Raw genomic sequence first — 25,577 nt, forward strand, 5'->3', positions numbered from 1 at the left:
AGCAAAATAACAAAATACTATTTGCCAGAGTATAAAGAAAAGTAATAAGGAAAAGAAAAAGAGGGGAGAGGGGGTTTAAGGCCTGTTTGAGATGACTTCCAGTGGCCTCATCTCAGCTGCAGCTTCACTGAACTCCCCACAAACCCTCATAGGCCGAGTTGCTCGTCGCAAAAACTGGGCGCGCGGTTCTGCCTTCATTCCCACCTTTTTCTCTCTGTCTCGAGCTTGCCGTTTCGGCCGCCACTTTGTCTTCCTCTCTTCATTCCCTTCTCAGACCACTCATGAGGGTCTCACCCATGAGATTATGTAGAGGCATCGAATGGCGGAAGAAGGTAGATAAGGAAGGTCTTTCAACAAAAGAATGAAAATAAAATAGTAAGAAAATAAATAAAAGGAGCTATTCTGGTTCCACAGCCGATACGGCATTCTACCTGAGATACACCTTAACGGCCAAGGCTTCCTATCGTTACCAAGCAACCAGTCGCATGAGCGTACCTTCATTATTGAGCAATCATTACGCTATAAACCCCATGAGCATAACACCATGTGGATGGGTCCCAAACCCCGTTGGCATACTGCACGATAGGTCTACAGGAGCGGATTCAAGGATTTAAGGATGGGGATGGGGAGGGGAGGGGACGGGGGGAGGGGAGGTAAAATTAAGGGTGCACCAGGCCATAGCACCAAATGGAGGAGAGGGTGGTCTGGGGGTCCTTCCCCAAGGATTTTTTTTTTTTTAAAATGATCGTCGGAAACGGTATTTCCTGCGTTCTTGGAAGTTTCTATTGTTCTTTGCGTTCTTCCCTGACCCAACAGTTCAGCAAATTCGATAACGTGTCGATTGAGAAACGCGCATTTAAATCACTCTTAAAATACTAATAGCGTGATTGGGAAACACACATTTAATGCGCTCTTAAATTTTTTTAACTCGACACCTCTCACCACGTGTGTATCCTGTAAGGTGTAAACAATAGCATAATGGACTCACACATGAAGACAAAGGTGAATGGTGCCACCACTCTCTATCTGCCACTGGACTACATCCAATATCACAGCTTATCATGGAAAATCCGATGGGGGAGGGGGGTGTGCACTCTCACCTCTAAGCTGTCTAGCCTAGGTTCGAATCCCGACCTAGGTATAAATTGTCATCCCAGTGCTTCATCCTCAAAGGCAGGGTGCTTCATCAACGTGTGTGCCTTCTGTCCCTCGGATGGACGTTAAACCGTTAAAACATTATAGTGTAGCGGTTACCGCTGGATGCACACAATCGCCTTGCACCGGCCAGAACACGGCCAGACGCGCCTCTCCCGGGCATGCCCGGACTCACTGTTCCCGGGCACGCCCGAACCTCCCGGGCACGCCCGGTCTCGTCTTTCCCGGGCATGCCCGCTCTCGCCTTTCCAGGGCTCGCCCAGAGCGTCCGGGCATGCCCGCTATCGCCTTTCCAGGGCTCGCCCAGAGCGTCCGGGCATGCCCGCTATCGCCTTTCCAGGGCTCGCCCAGAGCGTCCGGGCATGCCCGCTATCGCCTTTCCAGGGCTCGCCCAGAGCATCCGGGCATGCCCGCTCTCGCCTTTCCAGTGCTTGTCCAGAGCGCCCGGGCACGCCCAGCCTCGACTTGCCAGGCCGCAGCCAAACACGCCCGGGCAGGTCCAGACTCGCCTTTCCAAGGCTCGCCCTTGACACCCGGGCATGCCCGGTATAGCTTTTGCCGGGCAAACTTCCCGACATAAATGTGTATATATATTGCTGCCCGATAAACGGGCTTTTGTCAGAATACCTGAGCTGTTTTGTTTTAATAAAGCAACTCGGACGAATTCCGTCTTTGGTCGCGTCACTTCTTTCGACTCGCGTTGGAGCGCAGCTCCCTCACTGGTGACCTACCGACATGGACACGGCAGTGACTCTTAAACTGCCTACCTTCTGGGAGGCTCACGCGGCTGTTTGGTTCGCCCAGGCGGACTCCCAGTTCGCCCTGCGAGGCATCACCGCGGACGACACCCGCTTCCACCACGTCGTGGCAGCGCTCGGTTCCGCCACAGCGGCCCGCGCCCTGAGCCTCCTCGAGCACCCGCCCGCTGCCGACAAGTATGACGCGCCGAAGACGCTCCTCCTCGACGCTTTCGCCCTCTCACCGGCGGCACGCGCACGGCGCCTGCTCGACCTGCCCGAGCTCGGCGACACGCGCCCATCCGAGCGCATGGACTATATGCTCTCGCTGCTCGGTGAGCACTCTCCGGATTTTCTGTTCCGCGAGTTGTTCCTTCGCCAGCTGCCTCACCCGGTACGCCTCGCCCTGGCTGGCACGTCGATCACCGATCCCCGCGCCCTCGCCAGGGAAGCCGATAAGATCTCCTCGGCGGGCCAACACATCGGCGCGGCTACCTGGAGCCTGCCGCCGTCCGAGGCGACGCCCATGACGCCCGAGCGCCCTGCGCGGTTGGAGGCCGAACTGCCGGTGAAACTGGCGGCCGCCACGCCGCACCGACCGCTTCCGACACGACGGCCGGGGCCTCCACCTGACCAGGCGTGGTGTTATTACCATGCCAGGTTCGGACACAAGGCTCGGACGTGCCGACCCCCGTGCACTTTCGGCAAGTCAGGAAACGGCCGGGCCGGCGTTCATTCCCAGCCATGAGCGCCGGCCACTCGGGCAACTTGCTTTTTATTCGGGACAAAGCGTCCGGGCGGCGTTTCCTTTGTGACACCGGTGCCCAACTGAGCGTCATACCCGCCTCCGAGCAGGACAGGCGGGACGACATTTGCGGCCCCTCTTTGGTCGCTGCTAATGGCTCGGCCATACGCACTTTCGGCCCGCGCAACGTCACCCTCTGCTTCGGCAGCCAGCGCTTTCAGTGGACCTTTGTGACCGCCTGCGTCCCTATGGCTTTGCTGGGCGCCGACTTCCTCTGCGCGCACGGGCTGCTGGTCGACGTCAAACGTCGTCGCCTTGTCAACGCCGAGACCTTCAGCTCCCTGGCGTGCACGATGAGCAGCTCCACGCCGACCGAACTGGCGTGCGCCCTCCCGACGGCGAACGAGTTCGCTCGCCTGCTCGCGGAATTCCCGGCCCTCACACGGCCGACGTTTTCGGCCGTCGCAGTGCGGCATGGGATCGAGCACCACATACCCACTACGGGCCCGCCGGTCTACGCCAGGGCCCGCCGGTCTACGCCAGGGCCCGCCCCCTCGACCTGGCCAAGCTCGCCGTGGCAAAGGCAGAGTTCGACGCGTTGGAGCACCTCGGCATCGTGCGGCGCTCCAATAGCACGTGGGCCTCACCACTGCACATCGTGCCAAAGCCGGGGGGCGGATGGCGCCCGTGTGGCGACTACCGCCGCCTCAACGACGCTACCACCCCCGACAGGTACCCGATCCCGCACATCCAGGACTTTTCCGCCCGTTTGGCGGGACGGGTCATATTTTCCAAAATTGACCTGATACGGGGATACCACCAGGTACCTGTCCGGGCGGCCGACGTCCCGAAGACGGCCGTCATCACGCCGTTCGGCCTGTTCGAATTTTTGAGGATGCCGTTTGGCCTCAAGAACGCGGCCCAGGCGTTCCAGCGCTTAATGGACGGCGTGCTGCGCGACCTGCCATTTCTTTTCGTCTATCTGGACGACATCCTCGTCGCCAGCACGTCCCGCACCGAGCACCTCCTCCACCTCCGAACACTGTTCGGTCGCCTCAGCGAGCACGGCTTAATTGTCAACTCGGCCAAATGCCACTTCGGCACGACGACCGTTGACTTTTTGGGCCACTGCATCACCAAGACCGGGGCCGTGCCGCTGCCGACCAAGGTCGAGGCCATCACCACGTTCCCGCGTCCCCGTTCCATCAAGGCCCTACAAGAGTTCCTCGGCATGGTGAATTTTTATCACCGATTCGTGCCCCGCGCTGCTCAGCTCATGCGGCCCCTTTACGAGGCCCTCCGGGGCAAGCCGGCCAAGCATGACATCGTTTGGTCCGCGGCCATGGACGCGGCCTTCGCGAGCGCAAAACGGGCCCTCGCCGACGCAACGCTGCTGGCTCACCCGGTGCTCAACGCGCCCATCGCCCTCACTACGGACGCCTCCAACTACGCGGTGGGCGCCGTCCATGAACAATGGGTGGACGGGGTTTGGCAGCCACTCGCTTTTTTCAGCCGGCAGCTCCGGCCGAACGAGTTAAAATACAGCACGTTCGACCGCGAGCTGCTCGGTCTATTCCTGGCCGTTCGCCATTTCCGACACCTCCTGGAGGGCCGCCCGTTCACGGCTTTCGTCGACCACAAGCTGTTGGTCTACGCAATGGCCAAAGTCACGGAGCCGTGGTCGGCCCGCCAGCAGCGCCACCTCTCCGCCGTGTCGGAATTCACCACGGACATCCGGCACGTCGCCGGCAAAGACAACGCTGTGGCCGACTGTCTTTCTCGGGCCAGCGCGAACGCGGTCCACCTCGGCGTGGACTTCGCGCTCATGGCGGCCGACCAGACCACCGACACCGCCGTGCAGGCCCTCCGGGCGGTGGACACGGGCCTCCGCCTGGCCGACATCCCCTTCGCGAGCACTGTCCTGCTCTGCGACGTCTCCCAGGGCCAGCCTCGCCCCATCGTGCCCGTTTCCTGGCAGCACCGCATCTTCGCCTCCATCCACGGCCTTTCTCACCCGGGCCGGAAAGCTTCTCAGAAGCTGGTGTCGGCGCGTTTCGTCTGGCACGGCCTTCGACGGAACGTCCGCGACTGGGCCAATGCCTGCACGGCCTGCCAGCGGGCCAAGGTCCACCGACACACCCAGGCCCCGCTGGCACCTTTCACCATGCCTGCACGGCGTTTCGACCACGTCGACCTGGTGGGTCCCCTGCCCCCATCGCGGGGGTTCACCCACCTGCTCACCATGGTGGACAGGACCACCAGGTGGCCGGAGGCCGTGCCCCTCACCTCCACCACCACCACCGACGTGGCGCAGGCGTTCATCGCCACCTGGGTCGCGCGCTTCGGCGCACCGGCGGACATCTCGTCCGACCGCGGCCCACAGTTCACGTCCGAACTTTGGGGCGCGGTCGCCCGCTCGTTGGGGGTCACGCTGCACCGCACCACGGCCTACCACCCCCAAGCCAACGGGTTGTGCGAGCGGTTTCACCGCTCCATGAAGGCCGCACTCATGGCCGGCCTTCAGGACGACGGTTGGACCGACCGGCTGCCGTGGGTCCTTTTGGGGCTCCGCACGGCCCCCAAGGAGGACCTCCGGGCGTCCGCCGCCGAGCTCGTCTACGGCCAGCCGCTCCGCGTCCCGGGCGAGTTCGTGCCCGACGCTACCAGTCCCTGGTCCGCCGCACACCAGCGCTCGGACCTCCAGGAGGCCGCCAGCCGATTTGCCCCCGTGCCAACGTCCCGCCACGGTGGCCCCCAGTCCTACGTCCCCCCGGCGCTTCGCACAGCGGAGTACGTCTTTGTGCGTCATGACGCGCACCGGGGGCCACTCCGGCCGCCGTACGACGGGCCCTTCCGGGTCCTGCGACGGGGCGACAAGTCCTTTGTCGTCGACGTTGGCGGCCGGTCGGACCGGATCTCTGTGGACCGCCTCAAACCGGCGCACATGGACGTCGACCGACCACCACGGTTGGCCCTTCCTCCGTGGCGAGGCCGCCCCCCGTCCACAGTTCCCCCCGCTCGACCACCCACCACCACGTCGGACCCCTCCTCACGACCCTCCAGGGGTCGCTTCGGCCGGGTCATCCGGACCCCCCTTAAATTGACCCTGCCGGTGCAGGTCGATTCTGGAGGGGCGTGTGTAGCGGTTACCGCTGGATGCACACAATCGCCTTGCACCGGCCAGAACACGGCCAGACGCGCCTCTCCCGGGCATGCCCGGACTCACTGTTCCCGGGCATGCCCGAACCTCCCGGGCACGCCCGCTATCGCCTTTCCAGGGCTCGCCCAGAGCGTCCGGGCATGCCCGCTATCGCCTTTCCAGGGCTCGCCCAGAGCGTCCGGGCATGCCCGCTATCGCCTTTCCAGGGCTCGCCCAGAGCGTCCGGGCATGCCCGCTATCGCCTTTCCAGGGCTCGCCCAGAGCGTCCGGGCATGCCCGCTCTCGCCTTTCCAGTGCTTGTCCAGAGCGCCCGGGCACGCCCAGCCTCGACTTGCCAGGCCACAGCCAAACACGCCCGGGCAGGTCCAGACTCGCCTTTCCAAGGCTCGCCCTTGACACCCGGGCATGCCCGGTATAGCTTTTGCCGGGCAAACCTCCCGACATAAATGTGTATATATATTGCTGCCCGATAAACGGGCTTTTGTCAGAATACCTGAGCTGTTTTGTTTTAATAAAGCAACTCGGACGAATTCCGTCTTTGGTCGCGTCACTTCTTTCGACTCGCGTTGGAGCGCAGCTCCCTCAATAGTTGATGGACGTTAAAGATCCCACGGTGTCCTTAGCGAAGAGTCGACGAGCCATTGCCGGCACCATGAACAAATTACAAATTTCTGCCCTACCCCTAACCCACAGGGGGCGCTGCTGCGCCCCCAACCGATCATGCAACCTGTGTGTATAATAAAGAAGAAGATCCTTCGGACATATCAGATCTACAGGGCTACTTTCACTATGGTAGACATCGTGATGATAATGATAATGGTCGTGCGCCGGTGTTTGTTTATTTGGACCTATAACTGTCAGTTACCGTAGATTAATATACACTTTCACGGCCTTCACCCTTTTGGCTCCGTCCTTATACACTTGTTTTGGCCATGACGGTATATTTAGCGGCAGCATGTCAGCTTTTACTTCAGCGTTGTCAACCTCGTCGTTCGCTGCTTTATGATGAAATTCTGGAACACATTTATTTCCACTCGATAAACGTGGAATTCGTTTATCTGAAAAAAAATCGTCAAATTTTGTAACAATAAAATCAGTTTAATTTAGACGTAAATAACACGGAAATGAACACGTTTTTAATTCGAAAAGAAATGATCTGAGAACAGATATATATCGACTCAATATATCGTTTAATCATTTAGCAACTAATACACGTCTTGCCTTTACAGGAAATATTTATACAATATTGAGCATATTCAATCAGTGTGAATATTAACAGGTATCAGTCAGGCAGCCATTCGGGGTTGAGCAAGCAGATCGTTCACTGGAACGCGCGACAAATTTCGTAGACGTCGAACGATCACGTGACCCCGTTAAACCAATCATATCAGTGCTTTGCCTCCACTTGACCAATCAGCACGATGCGCTGTGGGGTGGTCATAACGGCCTTATCTGAGGCGACGGTGGCAGTCAGTTCAGTTGTGAAGATAGTTTGTTGAAGGTAGGTTAAAGTTAATAGCTTGATGTTTGACAAATTAATCATATCAATATTCAATATATTAATCATATCATATTGAATTAATTAGTGAACTGGCTTTTTGTGGGAGGTTTGTTTGTGAGGTACTTTCCCGTTGCGTTATTCATTTTATTATTTATACTGATTGGCATATATTGTTATTTAAAATAAATGTATATCGATTTGTGGAGCTTTCTTATAATTATATGGAGTATTTGTGAATTTTGTTCTTCAAACATTCATGTTGTTGAAGTTTAACAGAATAATATAATTATTATAATCAATGACAGGTTATTGTGTTCACAATTGTAGCCTTCCATAAACCCTTTTCGCTGAGGGGAATTAAGTGACTTACAGTTACAGTATAACGTAAACGTGTTCACACTGAGGTAAACAGCGATAAATTCAACTTCAATAACTCCAATAACTAGCTCTGCAGAGAGCATATACCTCCACCTGGTTGCGGTTGGTCATATCACTCAATGGTGAAGAATCACTTAAAAAATTATACTAGCTGGATCCGGATCCGGATCTTCACCAAAATTTAATCGATTCTTCCTTGTCGCACACACAACCTGTCCAAGTTTCGTCCAAATCCATCCATAACTTTTTGAGATATGCTGCTATGTATCGTTTTTGGCCCCATCTCCCAATGCAATGGTGAAGAATCACTTAAAAAATTAAATAACTATCATATCTTAATACGTATTTAGATCTTTACCAAAATCGAATCGAATCGTCCTTGTCAAACACCCAACCTATCCAAGTTTCGTCCAAATCCGTCCACAACTTTTTGAGACATCCTGCTATGTGTCGTTTTTGGCCCTATCTCCCAATGGTGAAGAATCACTTAAAAAAATTAAATAATTATCATATCCGAATACGTATTCAGATCTTCACCAAAATCGAATCCAATCGTCCTTGTCAGACACCCAACCTGTCCACCAAGTTTCGTCCAAATCCGTCCACAACCTATTGAGACGTCCTGCTATGTATCGTTTTTGGCCCTATCTATCCCTGGTGTTGGCTTAGCAGTTAGGGTGCCGGCTCGGGATCCGAGGATCCTGGGTTCGAATCACGGTCGATCGCTGAATTAACGCCAGGGGGGTTGACTCAGCCTGTCATCCTTCCGAGGTCGGCAAATTGAGTACCAGCTTGCTGGGATGAATGATCACGGTGTGCACCCCGATTTAGAATAAGTACACCGTATCCCTGCGCATCGTAAGTGCGTGACCAAGGGTTGGCGTCAGGAAGGGCATCCGGCCATAAAAACATTGCCTCAAACAGGGAGCCATGATTGTCATGGGGCCCGCAAGGCTAACCCCCGCTCTAGCTGGGAAAATGGCCTTAAAACGATCATTCATTCATTCATTCATTTTTCCCAATGGTGAAGAATCACTTAAAAAATCCTAGTAGCCGGATCCGAATCCGGATCTGCACCAAAATCTAATAATTTCGTCCTTGTCACATACGCTACATCTCTGCCAAATTTAGTCCTTGTCACATATGCTACATCTCTGCCAAATTTCGTCCGAATCCACCCACAACTTTTAGAGATCTTTTGTTCACAAACGGACAAACAGACAGACAGGAGTTGAAAACATAACCTCCAACCACCTTTGGTGGCGGAGGTAATATGTTCGGATTGTGATGCGAAAGTTCGATTGGGAGTACATAAACAGCAAAAACAAGGTGTTCCAAAAAGACCAGGACAACTTTGGTTGTTAATATTGTTACGGATCTCAGAGACGGCACTCCCCTTGGCAAGGGGGGGTTAATCCCCTTGGCCTGTTAAGCTGGCCGTCTCTAGTCCTGGTACTTATAACGCTCCTTTGCGGGGGGGGGGGGGGGGGGGTGAGATTGGTCAGGGTTATTGGTCAAGGTGTTCTCCCGAATACCTTTACCAATCCCTCCGCAAAGCAGGGAGACAAGTACCGCTCGAACCACGGACAAGATGGTATTTGCCGAGCGGTTTAGCAATCCGCGATTCGAGCTGTTAGCAATTGACGAACCCGATTCTGCGCGTTGGCCAAATCGTGCCACAGGTACCAATGGGGAAATCACGAAAGCGATCGGGGGAAGAAGAAACCAAAAGGGTAAGGAAGAACACAGGTTTATTTATATACTAAAAGAGGAACGAAAGGCAAATATACAAGTAGAAAAAAGCAGATACACAGGGCAACCTTAAAAACAGTCTTAATTATCAACGCCCAGGACAGAACACACAGACTTACACGAAAGGGGAATAGCAGGCAGGAATGACTGGAAGAGGGAGAAGGTCCAGGTGGGACAGCAGGGCTGGAAGGTCCAGGCAGAGGCACAGCATTGAGGTCCGCTCCAGGTCCACGCTCTGGGCTGGAAGTGAACAGCCTGCGGCAGCTTCTGGTCTCATATCTCACACGGTCGGACAATGCGAATAAAGCACGGGATTGTCGCCGTCAAACGGACCCACTCTCCTCCTTACAATGCTCCGTATCCTCGTCGGGTACCTCACTCATCTGCCGGATCACGTCTTCTTCTTTAAGCAGTCCCTCGCAGCCGCTTTTATTGTCTGTCTAGGAATCAAGCCGCCGGCTCTGATGACACGCCTACCGGTTTGCTCACCTCGGCGCTGGTTGGTCGGTAAGGGCTTGCTGACTCCACCCACCTCTGTTGACGAGTCGACGAGCCACACCTTGTTGTTGTAGCCCCGCCCCCTTCTTCCTCGGCTTCAGACCGCATGGCTTATGGCGGCGTGGTGCCAGAAAAACAGCCCAATGCAAACGGCGGCGAACGCTGCCCTACTGTTACTGCGGAGATGATTGGGGGAATTGAAAGGGGCCTATCTTATTTGATTAATGCAACGCAGATTCAACTATTGGGAATATATCCTTAACTGAAACACATAATAATGAAATAACTACGGAGAGGTCCTATGGTTCGCTACGTGTTGTACATGGACTAACTAGGGTGCGATCTTTAACAAACCAATTGATGGGGATATTTACAGGGGATCATTTATAAGGGAAACATTTACTAAAATTTACTAGTGAAGGTTCTAAAAACCGTAACAATATATTTAGAACCGCAAATGATACGATACCCTTTGGTTTATATTGTTGTGGATATGAGAATGTTTTTTTATTTTGTTGTTGTGGTAAAATGTTGTTGTAAAAGGTTGTTGTAAAATATCACCCCTCCTCCCTCCGTTTGTGGTTGTATAAAGGTCAAAGGGCGTTTCCGTAGTTAGTCCATAAAACATACATGCAGGACACGATATATCTTTTTTTTGACAGTTATACCCTTATTATGTGTATTAGCGTAAGGCTGTGTCTTCCATTAATTGAAATACTCCATTGCACCAGTGAAAGAGATAGATTCCCTTCCATTCCCCCCTTTCCGTCAATTGCAATTTGAAGCGCCTTCCGCATTTTGGTCGGTTTTTTCCCTTCATCCGCCATTGACCACGAGGCAGGGTTGGGGGAAGGAAGGCGTTTCCCCACCTCGTCAGAGAGGGGAGGAGTGAACCAGCCCCACTCGACCAACCATGAGCCAGGGGTTCGGCTAGAGAGGGCGGAGGAAGAGCGATCGGGGAGGGTCGCAAAGGTTGAGGGGCGGGGGCCTATATAACCCAAGGCAAGGGCGTGTCCAAGAAGGAGATGCGTTTTTACAGAGGAGAGCAGAAGACAGAAAGGCCTGGAGTTGGACTTTGAGTTGGTCTGAGTTGGTTGGGAGTCGGTCGTCAAGTGCAGAGTGGTGAAGAGTCAGTCAGTAGAGGTGGTGGTCAAGTGGTTGCGTTGGTTGCGGTGAGGAGTCGGTGGTAAAGAGTGAGGGACCAAGAAAGAGAGAGAAAGAGTCCTGAAGCAAGAGAGGAAGTTGTTGGACTGGGTGGGACTAAGGAAGGAGAGAGAACCCGTCACACCAATCCCCCAAGCTCCGCGTTGGCTCCACCAAGCGTTCAGCTCCACCAAGCTCCGCGTTGGCTCCACCAAGCGTTCAGCTCCACCAAGCTCCGCGTTGGCTCCACCAAGCGTTCAGCTCCACCAAGCTCCGCGTTGGCTCCACCAAGCGTTCACCTCCAGCCATCCACCTCCTGCAATTCCCCGCGTGAGTCAGAGTCTTTTGTTTGTTCTGTCCTGGGTTAATTAAGTCTGTATAAGCTAGTATTTTCCCTGTGTCACCTGCGTCTTATGTGTTGTAAATAAACCTTGATTGCTTTCTTTTTGCTTGTGTGTAAATAGCCAATAAATTCAGTCGTATTTCCAAACCTTTCTTTGCCTTCTTTTTCCTCTTTGCATTCGTCGCCTTTGTCTTTTCCCCATTGGGCAGCTACGGTGCGATACGGCCAAAGTTCGGGTGGAATCGGGTGAGTTTTGTTAGGTCGCGGTCTTACACCACCGCTCGGTCTATAACATCTTAACCGCGATCTGTAACAATTGGTGTCTGGGAGTGGAATTCGGGTCCCGAACCAAATTTTTAAAACATCTAGAAAAAAAATTTTGGTCAAAATTACGAGCTGCCGAAATTTGTTTTTTTAAAGCAAAACCCGAATTTTGAAATCGCGCCATGGCTGTTCAAGGCGACGGGATGCCGGTGGGAGAGATAGACGGGGTAGAATCGACCCAGGACTTAGGGAAAAAAATGGTGGAGGAGAGTAAAGAAGGTGTGGTTGAGGGTCTATCAGGTGCACAAAATGGCGTCCTCACGCATGTGGGTGTAGCGGCACCAAATTTTGCCGCGCCCTTTGTACCAACGGTGGAAGACATGCAATTAATTATGGCTGAAATGGAAGCCCATTTGAAGCGGAACAGTGAGCGATTGTTAAACAAATTGGGAAACCAAATGGAAGCAATAACGAACAAATTGGGAAACCAAATTGAAGAAATAACGAACGGAATGAGGGCCGATAGGGAGGAAAGGGAGCAGAGGGACAGAGACCGCAAGTTGGGCGAAAGGGTCCCAGGGGTGCACGGGGAGGTAACGCGTGTCGAAAAGCGCTGGTTGAGCGAAGCGGAGGAAAGCACGGGTACAATGACGGGGGTAGAAATCGCGACACGGGGTTTGGAAAAGCCGGCGACCGATGAAGTAGAGGGAATTTTATTAAAGCCAACGGTCGCCGAGGTTAATAAAGAAAAAGCAGTAGCGGGAATTAAAATTGAAGAGATGACGGAGGTAACCCGGGAATTGCAGGGAGAAATGGATTATGTACAAAGTCCCTGCTCACATCACGATGATGTACTCGTTAATCCAAATGAAAGTTTGCAGGTTTTGGTGCAGGGAGGAAGAAGAACCCCGAAGGTGAGACGTGCTGTGTATTGTGCGGGGAGATTTTGTAAGAGGATGTTTAGCGACAAAAGAATTTTCGCGCGCTTGGGATCGAGGAAGCATCCGGGCGTTGGTGAAGGGTCCCGTGTGAGTGGAAATGGCACGCGTGGGAGAAAAAAGTGTGCGTCGGCGAGTGGGTGTGTTATAAAGTGTGGGAGTGAAACCGAGTGCGAGCGAGAATGCACGTCGGTGTGTACGGGGTGTGACACAGGGAGTGAGAGCAATGCGGAGTGCACGCCCATGGTGAGTGTTACGGAGGACGTAACGGAGGAGAGGTGTGGACCGAAGTGTGCGCAAGAGGTGTGGTGTGTAACAGAGAGAGCGTTGGTGGAATGTACGGACGGCGTTGGAACGCCAGGTTTTGTGAGGGTGAAAGGGGTAGCGTATGCAAGTGAAGCATCGATGGTAACCGGTTTAGTGGTTAGAGCGACGGATAGCCGATGCGAGCACTCGGTGCGAGGGGTGCTTGGTTGGGTGCGAGGCCCGGCGCCGATCGAAGCTGCGTCGTTTCTCTTCGAAGCGTCGTTGCCGATTCGGGCTTGGCCCCGCCCCGCACGGTCGAGTCCGGGCTTTGTCGGGCGAGGCGACCGGTCCGGTTCGAGGGCGAGTGGGAGGAAGCGGAACGGTGCCCCCTCGTGGGGACGGGGTTCCGACCAGGGGAGATTGAGCCATCGGGCCCGGGACCGCAAGGTGCCGCGCCGAGATGGTGCGTGGAATCTCGGTCCAACCAAACCACCTCCCTTGAACCGAAAGCCGGACGGATTCAACCTGCAGGCAACCAAACCACCCGAATTCATTGCTCGGCTTTACGAAGCCGAGTTTAATGATGTCATGACGCACCGAGGCTAGGATATAGCGGACTGTGATGATGGTGATCGTGATAGTAATAGTGTTTTGGGCCCAAAATTAGAGAAAAACAAAATTTGATGATTGGCAAAGGATTGGCAGTAATGATTGGCAGATGATGAGTAGTGATTGGCAAATTTTTGATTGGTTGGAATTTAGGTGTACAAAATTGATAGTGAGAGACCCCCGATGTGGTGGGATGGCAAATCCACCATCCCTCACAGACGTGGGGCAAAGGAGCTATAGTTTATGGGGTGTATGGCAGTGAAAACTAGCCCGGGTGGGTTAGGTTATATTGTAGGGATCTAGAAGAGATTGACATTAGGTAACGTTAAGGTTAGTTAGTGACTGATACCTGTAGTGGGGACGCAGGTAGATTAGTGTGGATGATAATGACGTGGGAGCGCAATAGTTTAAAGGGACGACTGGGAAGCGCAAGTTTCAGAAGGGAGTAGTTAGCTGAGATGATGCCGTGTGTGTGAGGATTGAACAGGTGAGAATTGGACAGGTGTGATTGCACAGGTGTGCAACTGAACAGGTGTGTGGAGCAGTGTATGAGGGAGTAGTGGTGATTGTGTGTTGTGTTGACCAACTGGTCCAGGAAGAGGAGGAGGGTGCAGGTGGCACCAGGTAGGATTGCACAGGTGTGCAACAACAGGTGTATGTGGTTGTATGGAATAAATGGTATGGAGTAGTGGAATGGATGGTAGTGGAGTGAGAATGGTGGAAATTGTGGAGTGGAGTGGATGGTGCGAAGGTGTGAATGGGGGAAGAGTGGACCCCCATCACGGATACCCGGGGCGGGTAGTGTAAGTGTTAGGTAGAGGGTACAGGTAAATTGTGGTTGGATATTGGCATCTGTGGTGCGGGTGAAAGAATGGTCTGTGGATGGGTGCATTAGTGTTGTGGAAATGGCTGGGCGTGTAGCCTGTTAGTGTGTGTAGTTGGTTGGGCGCTCCACCACTGTGAGGATGTCGGCCAGGTGAGGCCGCAGGTGGGCTCTGGGAGCCGGTAGTAGTTGTTGTGGATGGGGCCCGAGGATCCGGAGGACGGACCCGGGTAGCCCAGTGCCAGAGGGCACCGAGTGGGGTGACAGAGCCAGGAGGGGCCTGCCCCAGTTAGATAGGTTAGGGTGAGGAGCTAGGTAAGCTCGGGTGGCAACTGCAGTGGTGGAGGTGTGCAGGTGGGTAGACCCACTGGGAGAGGTACACGCCACAGCCCAGAAATTGTGCGAGGGCACCGGGAGATGAATCGGGGGAGTGAGACCCCAAATTGAAAAGCACCACAGTTTGGCCAATGGGAATTGGTTTTTAGAACCCATAGTGTAAGAGGGCCAATGGTTTGGCCGGAGAAAGACCCCGGGTAGTGTAAAGTGTGTTAAAATCATTTAGAGGATAGTTAGGATGAAGGATCTCCTCGCACCATCTGCATCCACTCACCTGAGGTGACAGGTACTCCACACCATGCCATGTTTAATTATTTTTACTGTGCAAATGTTTGGAATGAGAGACGCATCATGACGTGGGTGTGACATTGTGCGTAATTCCATCTCTTCCTCCTTATGAGGATTGATGATGAATTGATGATGGCAAATTTTTGAAGTAGAGGGATTGTGGTGACGAATTTGGTATAGGGGAAATATGGGGAAGACGTGACAGTAGTGACGAATTGTTAATGTGTAGGTTTTGTACATATGGGGTAAGGGCAAGGGTGGGCTAGGTAACAGGGGGGTGACGTACGGTAGGGACGAGCTTTCTCACTTCGCCCTCCGTACGCATTTCGCCTTGCATTGCCTTATTGATGTGTACCCTTGTGACCTTACCCCTCGCTCAATTGTCTTTCTTTTGTCTCCCACATGACCTGTGCGCCGTTGGGCGCCGAGGGGAGCGTGCGTGGGTCGGCCATTGTGCGCCCGAAATTCCCAGAACCAGCTGTCTGCATCGATGCACCACATTATGGACCACATGCCTGTGGCCGAGCACCACTTATGGACCCCATGGGTTGGGGCATGGCCCCTCTGCTGGAACCGGCCAAGAGGGCCCGAAATCTTGCTGGCGGACCTTGGCCACAGGGCACCGATGCCCCACAGGTGAACCACACATAGTCGGCCCTGTGGGCCATAAATAAAATAAATAAGAAGGACACATTGGGCACACTTTATTGCAAATAGGCCGCCAGTAAGCAAAGCAAAAGAGAATGACAACATCTGGAAGACAAATAATAATAACCAGCAGAGGGAGCCGAAGAGCAAGAGATCACCTGCAGGGTTAGGGGTTGTTGGTTTATTTTTATGGAACACTGATGAACTATGGTGACTGCACCGATTGGTGCTTGGGTGTGTATTGGTGCGTTATTGGGTGCGTTCATGGTGCATTGATGCAGAGCAGACTGTCTCCCCCCCAGAAAGAACAATTACAGGTCCTGGGTTAGTTTTGTAAATAAAAGTAGCGTCAATTGTAGATAATGCTCCCCACCGTCAGTGTATAGTTTGAAGACCATTCCGCAATTCGGTTAACTGTGGGCGTAAGTCTGTTAGGCAGGGTGCAATGGAGCAGCGGGACACATTTATTTATGTTTTAAAACTGTCGCACTCAGGGTCAGGTTAAAAGTAGAGGGAACTACACCTACGTGCCACACTAAGGTAAAAGTAATAGGCCCGGGACGTGCCTAAGGGGAGGAGGGTGCAGTGTTGTGGATATGAGAATGTTTTTTTATTTTGTTGTTGTGGTAAAATGTTGTTGTAAAAGGTTGTTGTAAAATATCACCCCTCCTCCCTCCGTTTGTGGTTGTATAAAGGTCAAAGGGCGTTTCCGTAGTTAGTCCATAAAACATACATGCAGGACACGATATATCTTTTTTTTGACAGTTATACCCTTATTATGTGTATTAGCGTAAGGCTGTGTCTTCCATTAATTGAAATACTCCATTGCACCAGTGAAAGAGATAGATTCCCTTCCATTCCCCCCTTTCCGTCAATTGCAATTTGAAGCGCCTTCCGCATTTTGGTCGGTTTTTTCCCTTCATCCGCCATTGACCACGAGGCAGGGTTGGGGGAAGGAAGGCGTTTCCCCACCTCGTCAGAGAGGGGAGGAGTGAACCAGCCCCACTCGACCAACCATGAGCCAGGGGTTCGGCTAGAGAGGGCGGAGGAAGAGCGATCGGGGAGGGTCGCAAAGGTTGAGGGGCGGGGGCCTATATAACCCAAGGCAAGGGCGTGTCCAAGAAGGAGATGCGTTTTTACAGAGGAGAGCAGAAGACAGAAAGGCCTGGAGTTGGACTTTGAGTTGGTCTGAGTTGGTTGGGAGTCGGTCGTCAAGTGCAGAGTGGTGAAGAGTCAGTCAGTAGAGGTGGTGGTCAAGTGGTTGCGTTGGTTGCGGTGAGGAGTCGGTGGTAAAGAGTGAGGGACCAAGAAAGAGAGAGAAAGAGTCCTGAAGCAAGAGAGGAAGTTGTTGGACTGGGTGGGACTAAGGAAGGAGAGAGAACCCGTCACACCAATCCCCCAAGCTCCGCGTTGGCTCCACCAAGCGTTCAGCTCCACCAAGCTCCGCGTTGGCTCCACCAAGCGTTCAGCTCCACCAAGCTCCGCGTTGGCTCCACCAAGCGTTCAGCTCCACCAAGCTCCGCGTTGGCTCCACCAAGCGTTCACCTCCAGCCATCCACCTCCTGCAATTCCCCGCGTGAGTCAGAGTCTTTTGTTTGTTCTGTCCTGGGTTAATTAAGTCTGTATAAGCTAGTATTTTCCCTGTGTCACCTGCGTCTTATGTGTTGTAAATAAACCTTGATTGCTTTCTTTTTGCTTGTGTGTAAATAGCCAATAAATTCAGTCGTATTTCCAAACCTTTCTTTGCCTTCTTTTTCCTCTTTGCATTCGTCGCCTTTGTCTTTTCCCCATTGGGCAGCTACGGTGCGATACGGCCAAAGTTCGGGTGGAATCGGGTGAGTTTTGTTAGGTCGCGGTCTTACACCACCGCTCGGTCTATAACATCTTAACCGCGATCTGTAACAATATGATACAGAAACACAACATTTTGTGCACACCATCAACACACTTCAATATGAGTTGTGTTTGTCGCGCACAGGACATCAAGGTGGTACACAAATTCTTGCCATGTTCGGCTCGGCATGTTTGCATCCACCAATGCCTGTGCATCTGTGATCCGAGAACGAAGATCCTGCAGGTTTGCCACCTTTGTGTTGTAGACAACATCTTTGACAAACCCTCACACAGAAAAATCAAGGCGGTTTATGTTTGGTGATCGTGGGGGCCAAGCAGTTGGTCCGTCTCAGCCAATCCAGCGAACTGGAATTTTTAAATTCAGGACGGCTCGATCGACAAAGGTCCAATGAGGAGGAATGCCGTCCTGTTGAAAAATGATATCGGGTTGCAGATCTTCAATCTTTGGGAAGGCGAATTCTTCCAACATGTTCATGTAAATTGTTGATGTCACTATTTCCTCCGCAAAGAAAAACGGGCCCACCAAGCAGTCACGGAGAAGGCCATACCACACATTGACCTTTGGACTTTGGAATTCTTTATTTCACTGTTAATATTACAGAACATTTGTTTTTGATCCAGAACTTAATATATCCTTTTAAATCAGAAAGTAAAAAGAAATGGCATTGACAAAATTATTGACACCCTAGACTTAATATTTGGTAGCACAGACTTTGGACAAAATAACTGCAGTCAAGCACTTCCTATAGTCATGAATGACCTTCCTACATCTCTCTACTGGCAGTTTGGCCCATTCCTCTTGTGCAAACTGCTCCAGTTCTCCCAGATTTGAAGGGTTCTTTCCACCAACTACTGTTTTCAGATCTCCCCACAGGTGCTCAATGGGATTTAGATCTGGACTCATTGCTGGCCACTTCAGAACAGTCGAGCGTTTTGTCTTGAACCATTCATGGGTGCTTTTTGAAGTATGTTTGGGGTCATTGTCCTGCTGCAAGACCCATGACCTTCGACGGAGACCCAGCTTTCTGACACTGGGTTGAACATTGTGCTCCAAAATGCCTGGGTAATCTCCTGATTTCATTATGCCATGCACATAGTCAAGGCACCAAGTGCCAGAGGCAGCACAGCAACCCAAAAACATCACTGAACCTCCTCCATGTTTGACTGTGGGGAAGGTGTTCTTTTCTTTGAAGGCTTCATTTTGTTTTCTGGAAACATATAGATGATGTGCTTTACCAAAAAGCTCTAATTTGGTCTCATCGGTCCACAGGACTTTCTTCCAGAAGGATTTTGGCTTGTTCAGGTGTGTTTTGGTCAACTCCAGTCGGGCTTTCTTTTGTCTCTCAGCAGTGGGGTCCTATCAAAGAACCCCCCTTTCATCGAGTTAGTGATGGATGGTGCGAGTTGAAACTGTCGTACCTTGTGTCTGAAAGTCAGCTTAAATCTCTTTGGCAGTTGATTGAGATGCTTTCTCCACCAATCGAACAATTTTTCGCTGCAATCTTCGATCAAGTTTTCTCTTGCGGCCACGTCCAGGGAGGTTGGCTACAGTGCGATGGGCCTTAAACTTCCTGATAACATTGCATATGGTGGACACAGGACCATTAAGGTCTCTGAAGATGGACTTGTAGCCTTGAGATTGTCCAATGTCCATGCTTGGCTACAATCTTGTGTCTGACCTACTCAGACAATTCTCTGGTTTTCTTTCTTTTCTCCATGTTCATTGCGGTACACAGTGACACAAAACAGCAGAATGACTTCTTTTCTCTATTCAAAATGGTTGAATGAGTGATTTTTATATTGTAGGCACTTGCAACTCACCATTGGTGAGTTCAATTCCAAAGTAAAGGAGAATCACCGACTTGAAATCAAATTATTCCGAACAACTTCGAAAAGGTGCCAATAATATTGTCCGGGCCATTTTAGGATTTCTGTTTGGAATAAGCTAAGATTTCGTAATTTTTCAGCTTTTTTTTGTTTGTTTTGTTCCACTGCAAACCAAAGAAATACATACGTGGATACAACAACAACAACATGCATTTTAAAGGCCATTTTCCCTGCTAGAGTGGGGGTTAGCCTTGCGGGCCCCATGACAATCTTCTCCATTTTGCCCTATTTTCTGCATCTCTCCTTGTTAAACCCCTTGCCCGCATTTCTTCTTCCACCATCTTTAGCCAAGTCTTTCTCGGTCTTCCCCATCCTCTACTTCCTTCTACATTAATTTCCATCACTCTTCTCAACCAGTCACTTTCATCCTTCCTCAACACATGACCAAACCATCTCAACCTGTTCCTCTTCACAGCATCAATCACAGGCAATATTCCCATCATCTTTCGCAATTCATCATTTGTCTTCCTCTCTCTCAACGATACTCCGCACATCCATCGAACCATTCGCATTTCCACCCTTTCCAGCCTTCGTTGCTGCTCTACGTTCATTACCCATGTCTCGCTCCCATAAATCATAACACTTCTCACACATGCAGCATACACCTTTCCCTTCAGCTTCAGCGACACTCTCCTCCTCATCAGCACGCCACTCAGTTCCCGAAACTTCTTCCATGCACATCTCACTCGAGCAACCGTTGCCGAGTCTGATCCACCTTCTCCATTCAGCATGTCTCCGAGGTAGCAAAATGTTTTCACACCTTCCAGCTTCACGCCGTCTCCAAGATCCAACTCAACATTTCCTCCATTTGTGAGAGAGATCTCGCGAGATCACGGCGAGGTCACGTCTTTTCGAAGCTGCTCCATGCGCTCACGCTCTCGAAGCTAAGTGATCTATCACAATCGTGTTTTTGTCGAGACTGTATCTATCTTTCGGTGTGTGTACCTATAGCGTATCTTTTGGAAATTTTTCGGTGCTAATTTTTCGTACATGTATACACAATCGTCGGTTAATGGTATCGAGTATTCTGCGGCCTAGTACTCGTAGGCTTAGACTACCGTACCGTCTCCGACCTTGTGGTTTTGTTTTTCTCTCAGCGATTCGTCGAATGCGCTGAAATTATTTTCGTTCTCTGTTTCGTACCAGTCGTTCACCCCGTACCTCCTTGTTTAATATCTGTACTCACAAAAAATAAATAAAAAACCCCAAAAAAATATTTCCTTCCCAGGTCTTATTCGTTTATTTGTTGTTCTTTTTGTTCGTTCGTTCTTCGTTCGCGATCACGCGGTTAGAAATGTATAATCTCTCCCCTGAACAACTATTTTCTCTCATATATTATAACACCCTTTTCTTCTTTTCCTACAAAAGGATGCTTTCGTCTTGCTCACCAAATCTATTCATTCCAAAAAATATATATAATACCATCTCTTACAGTTCCTCCTTTCTACATTCCCTAAACTATCCAGAACTCCACCCCTCCTCCAGTGTCCTCAAACGTATTTTTGACTCGAAGGTCTCAAACTCATTTTGCAAAAAATGTTCGTTTCCCATGAATCGTACACTTTTCAAAATCCAATCTCACCCCTCCCCTCCAAATCCTCCCCATCACCCATCCCTTTCAAATCTCCCCCCTTGCCCCTTCCCTCCCCTCCCCTCCCTCCTAAACTCCCCCCACACCCCTCCCCTCCGAGACTCTCCCTCGCTCCTCCCCTCCTAGACTCCCCTCTCACCCCTCCTCCTCAAAGCATCCTCCCTGCTTCTTCCCCCTTCCAACTTTCACCTTCATCTCCCCAAACCTTCTGCCTCGCTCTTCCTCCTCCTCAAATAACACCTCACTGTGCCTCACCCAATCTCCATCAAACCTTTTGTCCGCCCCATTCTTCCCTTTCTCCAAGCTATTCTGAAATCTCTGAAATCTCTGACACACCTTCAACAGCTCTCCCTACCTCTTCCTCCTCTTCCACATCTTACCCTACCCCTCCCCCTCCCCCCTGTTCTGGACCCGATGCTCCCCCTTCCTCTTCATTAACGGTATGGACCTCAAACATCCGGGGCCTTCGCTCAAACTTGACTGACCTCTCCATACAGGTTGCTTCTGACAAACCAGATGTGATCTGCTTAACAGAAACTTTCCTCCTTCATGATGTCTCTGATGCCTTGGTATCTCTCCCAGGTTACTCCCTCCTCCGGTATGATAGACCTGAGCCTCGTCCTGGAGGTGGGGTTGTTATCTTTATAAAAAACTCTCTTCCTCACTCGCCCTCCACTGCCCTCTCTCCACCTCACCCCTGGAATACCTTTGGCTACGGCTTCCCCTTCGCTCCCACCTTTTGTTCATATGTGTGTTGTACCGTCCACCAAACAGCGATGACTCCATCTACATCTCACTGTCTGATAATATGGACCAACTTCTATCTACCCATCCCAACTCTCTCTTCCTCATATGTGGTGATTTCAATTGTCACCACGCCAGTTGGCTGGGTGTGGGTACCTCTCTCACCAGCCATGGCTCTTCAGCAAAGGACTTCTGCGACTCACTGGGACTGACACAATCTGTCAATTTCCCGACCCGGATCTCAGTCAACGGAGCATCTTCTCTTCTGGATTTGGTTATGACAAACTTCCCTGAAAATGTCTGCTGCTCTTCTTCTGCTCCAATCGGCTCATCTGATCATGTGCTTGTCAAAGTGGACATCTCTCTGACCATTCTCAGAGAGCCTCCTCAGCGTCGACGAGTCTGGCATTTCACTCAGGCCAACTGGCATGGTCTTCAAGCAGCCATCAATCATCTGGACTGGTCTCCCATCTCTACCGCCTCTGACATCAACTCATCCTGGGAATTCTTTCAAAGTAAATTGCTCTCTCTCATGCACAGATTTATACCATCTCGTCTTCAGTTGTCATACCCTTCCTCCCGTCCATGGTACACGGAATCTTATGGTGAGGCTGTTGCCCTGAAACAACTTGCTTTCGTCTCCTGGAAAGCAAATCCAACGGAAGGAAATCTCATTTCCTTTCACAAAGCCCGAAACAAGTGTGTGTCCACCCTCAGGAGAGCCAGGAAACAATATCTCACCATTCTCAAGACCGAACTCTCTTATCTGTCTCCCTCTTCCAAATCCTGGTGGCGTCTGGTCAAATCTGTTTCTGGTGTTTGTTCCCCCTCCATCCCCTCCCTCACCTCAAACGGCTTAACGGCTGACTCCGCACGTGAAAAAGCTGAATGCCTCAACTCTGTGTTTGCCTCTAAATCTTGTGTCCCAAACCCATCCCTCTCTGTACCCACCGTACCCAGTCGTACCCAGCTGCTCCTGGACTCTGTGTCCTTTCCTCCTGACAAGGTGGAAAAGTTTCTGTCAACCCTCGACTCTGATTCTGCAACTGGTCCTGACGGCATCAGCCCACGGGTCCTAAAATCATGTTCTTCTGCTCTTTCACTCCCTCTTTCTGTTCTCTTCACCCTCTCTTTTGCTCAAGGTCATCTGCCATCTGCTTGGAAATCAGCCAACATCACCGGTTTGCACAAAAAAGGTGCAAAAACAGATCCCAGCAACTACAGACCAATCAGCCTTCTCCCAATTATCAGCAAAGTCATGGAATCCATCATTGCTTCAGATATTAAATCTTTCCTCTTCTCCAATGGCTTGATCTCTGATCATCAATTTGGTTTCAGACCTGGTCACTCTACTCTGGACATGCTGCTTCTGCTTTCTCAACAATGGATGGAGGTCCTCAACGCCAAACAGGAAATTAGAGCTGTCTCCCTTCACATTTCACATGCCTTCGATACGGTCTGGCACCCTGCTCTGCTCACCAAACTCTCCTCCTTTGGTATCCATGGAAATCTCCACGCATGGCTGGCGGACGTCCTCTCTGGTCGTAGTCAACGTGTGGCCCTGAATGGGTTTCTCTCATCTCCTCTTCCTGTTCAGGCTGGAGTTCCCCAAGGTAGTGTTCTGGGCCCTGTGCTTTTTCTGGTCTTCATCAATGATCTCTCTGACTCTCTTGAAAATCCTCTCTATCTCTTTGCTGACGACTCTACTCTCTGTCGCTCCATTCCTCATCCCTCAGATCGGCAGTCTGCAGCCTCCTCACTCTCTGCAGACTTGGACAAAATCACAGACTGGTCAAACAAGTGGAACATGTCTTTCAATCCTGACAAATCTCACACTCTTACAATGTCTCTCCGAAAGGACCGACTGGACAACCCTCCCATCTACTTTCTCAACAATCCTCTCCAAGAAGTTCTGTCGCTCAAGCTTTTGGGTCTCAATATCTGCCATGATCTTTCTTGGGAAAACCACATTTCCAAGCTGGCCTCCAAAGCCAGTCGCCGACTGGGCATCCTCCGTCGTGCGAAGTCCTTCCTTGGCACACCTGAGCTCCTCACCACATACAAGGCTTTCATCCGCAGCTCAATGGAATACTGTTCCCCCCTCTGGGCTGGTGCTCCTGCCTCACACCTTGCTCGGCTTCACGCTGTTGAGGCCAAAGCTTTCAGAATCATTGGAATCTCCTGCGATGTAGTCAACACCGAGGGCCTTTCACTCACTCACCGCAGGCAGGTTGGTGGTCTTTCTGTCTTCTACCGACTCCTCTCCGGCCTTGCTCCCCCAGCTCTCTCTGTGCTCTGTCCCACCAATATTCCTTCAGGTCGCACAAGATCTGCCTGCAACCCTCTTATGGTGAAACTGCCAAAGTCTAGGCTCTCTGCTCACCTTCACTCTTTCATTCCCCTTTTCTCCCGCCTCTGGAACAAACTCCCCCACTCCCTTCAATCCCACTCCTCCCTCCAGGTCTTTAAAACAGCTGTTCACCACCATCTCTTATCTTCCACCATCGAAAACCTTGATCTTTTCTACCCCCGGTAATTCACCCCAGAGTCCTTGCAGTGTTCATATGTTTTATTCCTCTCCCACCTCCCCCCAAGTCCTCCCGATGTCCCTGCTCTCAAATGTTGTGTTTGTGTCCTTCCCCCTCTTCCCCCTCTCTTTCGTGTCCTTCCCCCTCTCTCCCCATCTTGTCTGCCGCTCCCCTTGTTTTTTGTGTTTTGTGTGTCGGTTTGTCTTTTTGTGTGATTAATGTTCGCTCTTTCACGAGCCTCGATCTTGTATACGAAAAAAAAAAAAAAAAAAAAAAAAAATCTGCAGCTCCCTCTGTGCACACCTTACATTTGAATGGAGCTGCCACACTGGTAAATGACCCTCTCAGACCACTACATTTTTGATGAACCCACTCAGCGCACATTGTACATTGAATGGAGTTCACTCCGACACCCTTCCTGCACACAGCACACGGCCACTTCCCAGTTCTTTCCACCTCACCACATGTTTTACCACTTGCCATCACCTTCGTCTTTCCGATATTCACCTTCAGACCTTTTGTCTCCATACATTCCTTCCACTTGTGCATCTTTTCCTTCAGTCCATCCATGCTTTCCGCAATCAACACCAGATCATCTGCATACAACAACTCCCACGGTAAACCCTCCTTTACGTTCTGAGCCAGCACCTCCATCACAGCTACAAATAGTAGTGGACTTAGTACCGACCCCTGATGCACTCCCACCTTCACCTCAAACTCATCACTGTTCCCGTCCTTCGTCCTTACAGCTGTGCGCGCTCTTTTGTACATTGCCATCACTACTCTGTTCAACCATTCCTCCACTCCTAACTTCCTCAATGCCCATGTCAATACTTTGCGTGGAACCCTATCGAATGCTTTTTCCAGATCAACAAACCCAAAAAACAACTTCTTCCTCTTCTCCATGTACTTCTCCTGCAACTGCCTCACAATGAAAAGCGCGTCTGTCATTCCTCTTCCTGCCATAAATCCAAACTGCATTTCGTCGATCTTCACTTTCTTCCTTATCCTCCTCTCCAACACCCTTTCCAATACCTTCATTCCATGCTCCAATAACTTTATCGCTCGGTACGAGCCACACTCCAGAGGGTCACCTTTCCCCTTGTATAGAGGGACGAGGGTACTCAGTTCCCAATCCACTGGAATGCGGCCTTTTTTCACCACCAGATTACAGATCTCTGTCATTCTCTTCACACCCCAACTTCCTGCTGCCTTCAACATATCTCCCACAACTCCCGTCGGCCCTCCCGCTTTTCCACTCTTCATTGCTTTTATCGCTTCCTCAACTTCCTTCTCAGTTATCTTCTCTGCCGGTCCTAAAACTGAGTTACTCTCTATGTTGCCATCCCATTCATTCTCTGTATTCAACAGCATTTCCATATATCTTTTCCATCTTCCTTTAATTCCAT

At 51.3% G+C, this 25,577-nt stretch overlaps 1 protein-coding gene across 1 annotated transcript in view; it reads left to right on the forward strand.

Moving 5' to 3' along the window:
- The first annotated feature begins 7,059 nt into the window (after positions 1–7,059).
- LOC137435558 (delta(14)-sterol reductase TM7SF2-like) overlaps positions 7,060–25,577 on the forward strand; it is a 66,612-nt gene continuing 48,094 nt past the window's right edge. Inside the window, exons 1-2 of the mRNA XM_068129466.2 lie at positions 7,060–7,298; positions 17,543–17,641. Of these exons, the coding sequence (XP_067985567.2) occupies positions 17,586–17,641 (56 nt within the window). The 5' untranslated portion in view covers positions 7,060–7,298; positions 17,543–17,585. The remainder of the gene's footprint in view (positions 7,299–17,542; positions 17,642–25,577) is intronic.

Source organism: Myxine glutinosa, chromosome 9 (assembly GCF_964187855.1).
Source record: "Myxine glutinosa chromosome 9, kmMyxGlut1.1, whole genome shotgun sequence".
Lineage (NCBI taxonomy): Eukaryota > Metazoa > Chordata > Myxini > Myxiniformes > Myxinidae > Myxine > Myxine glutinosa.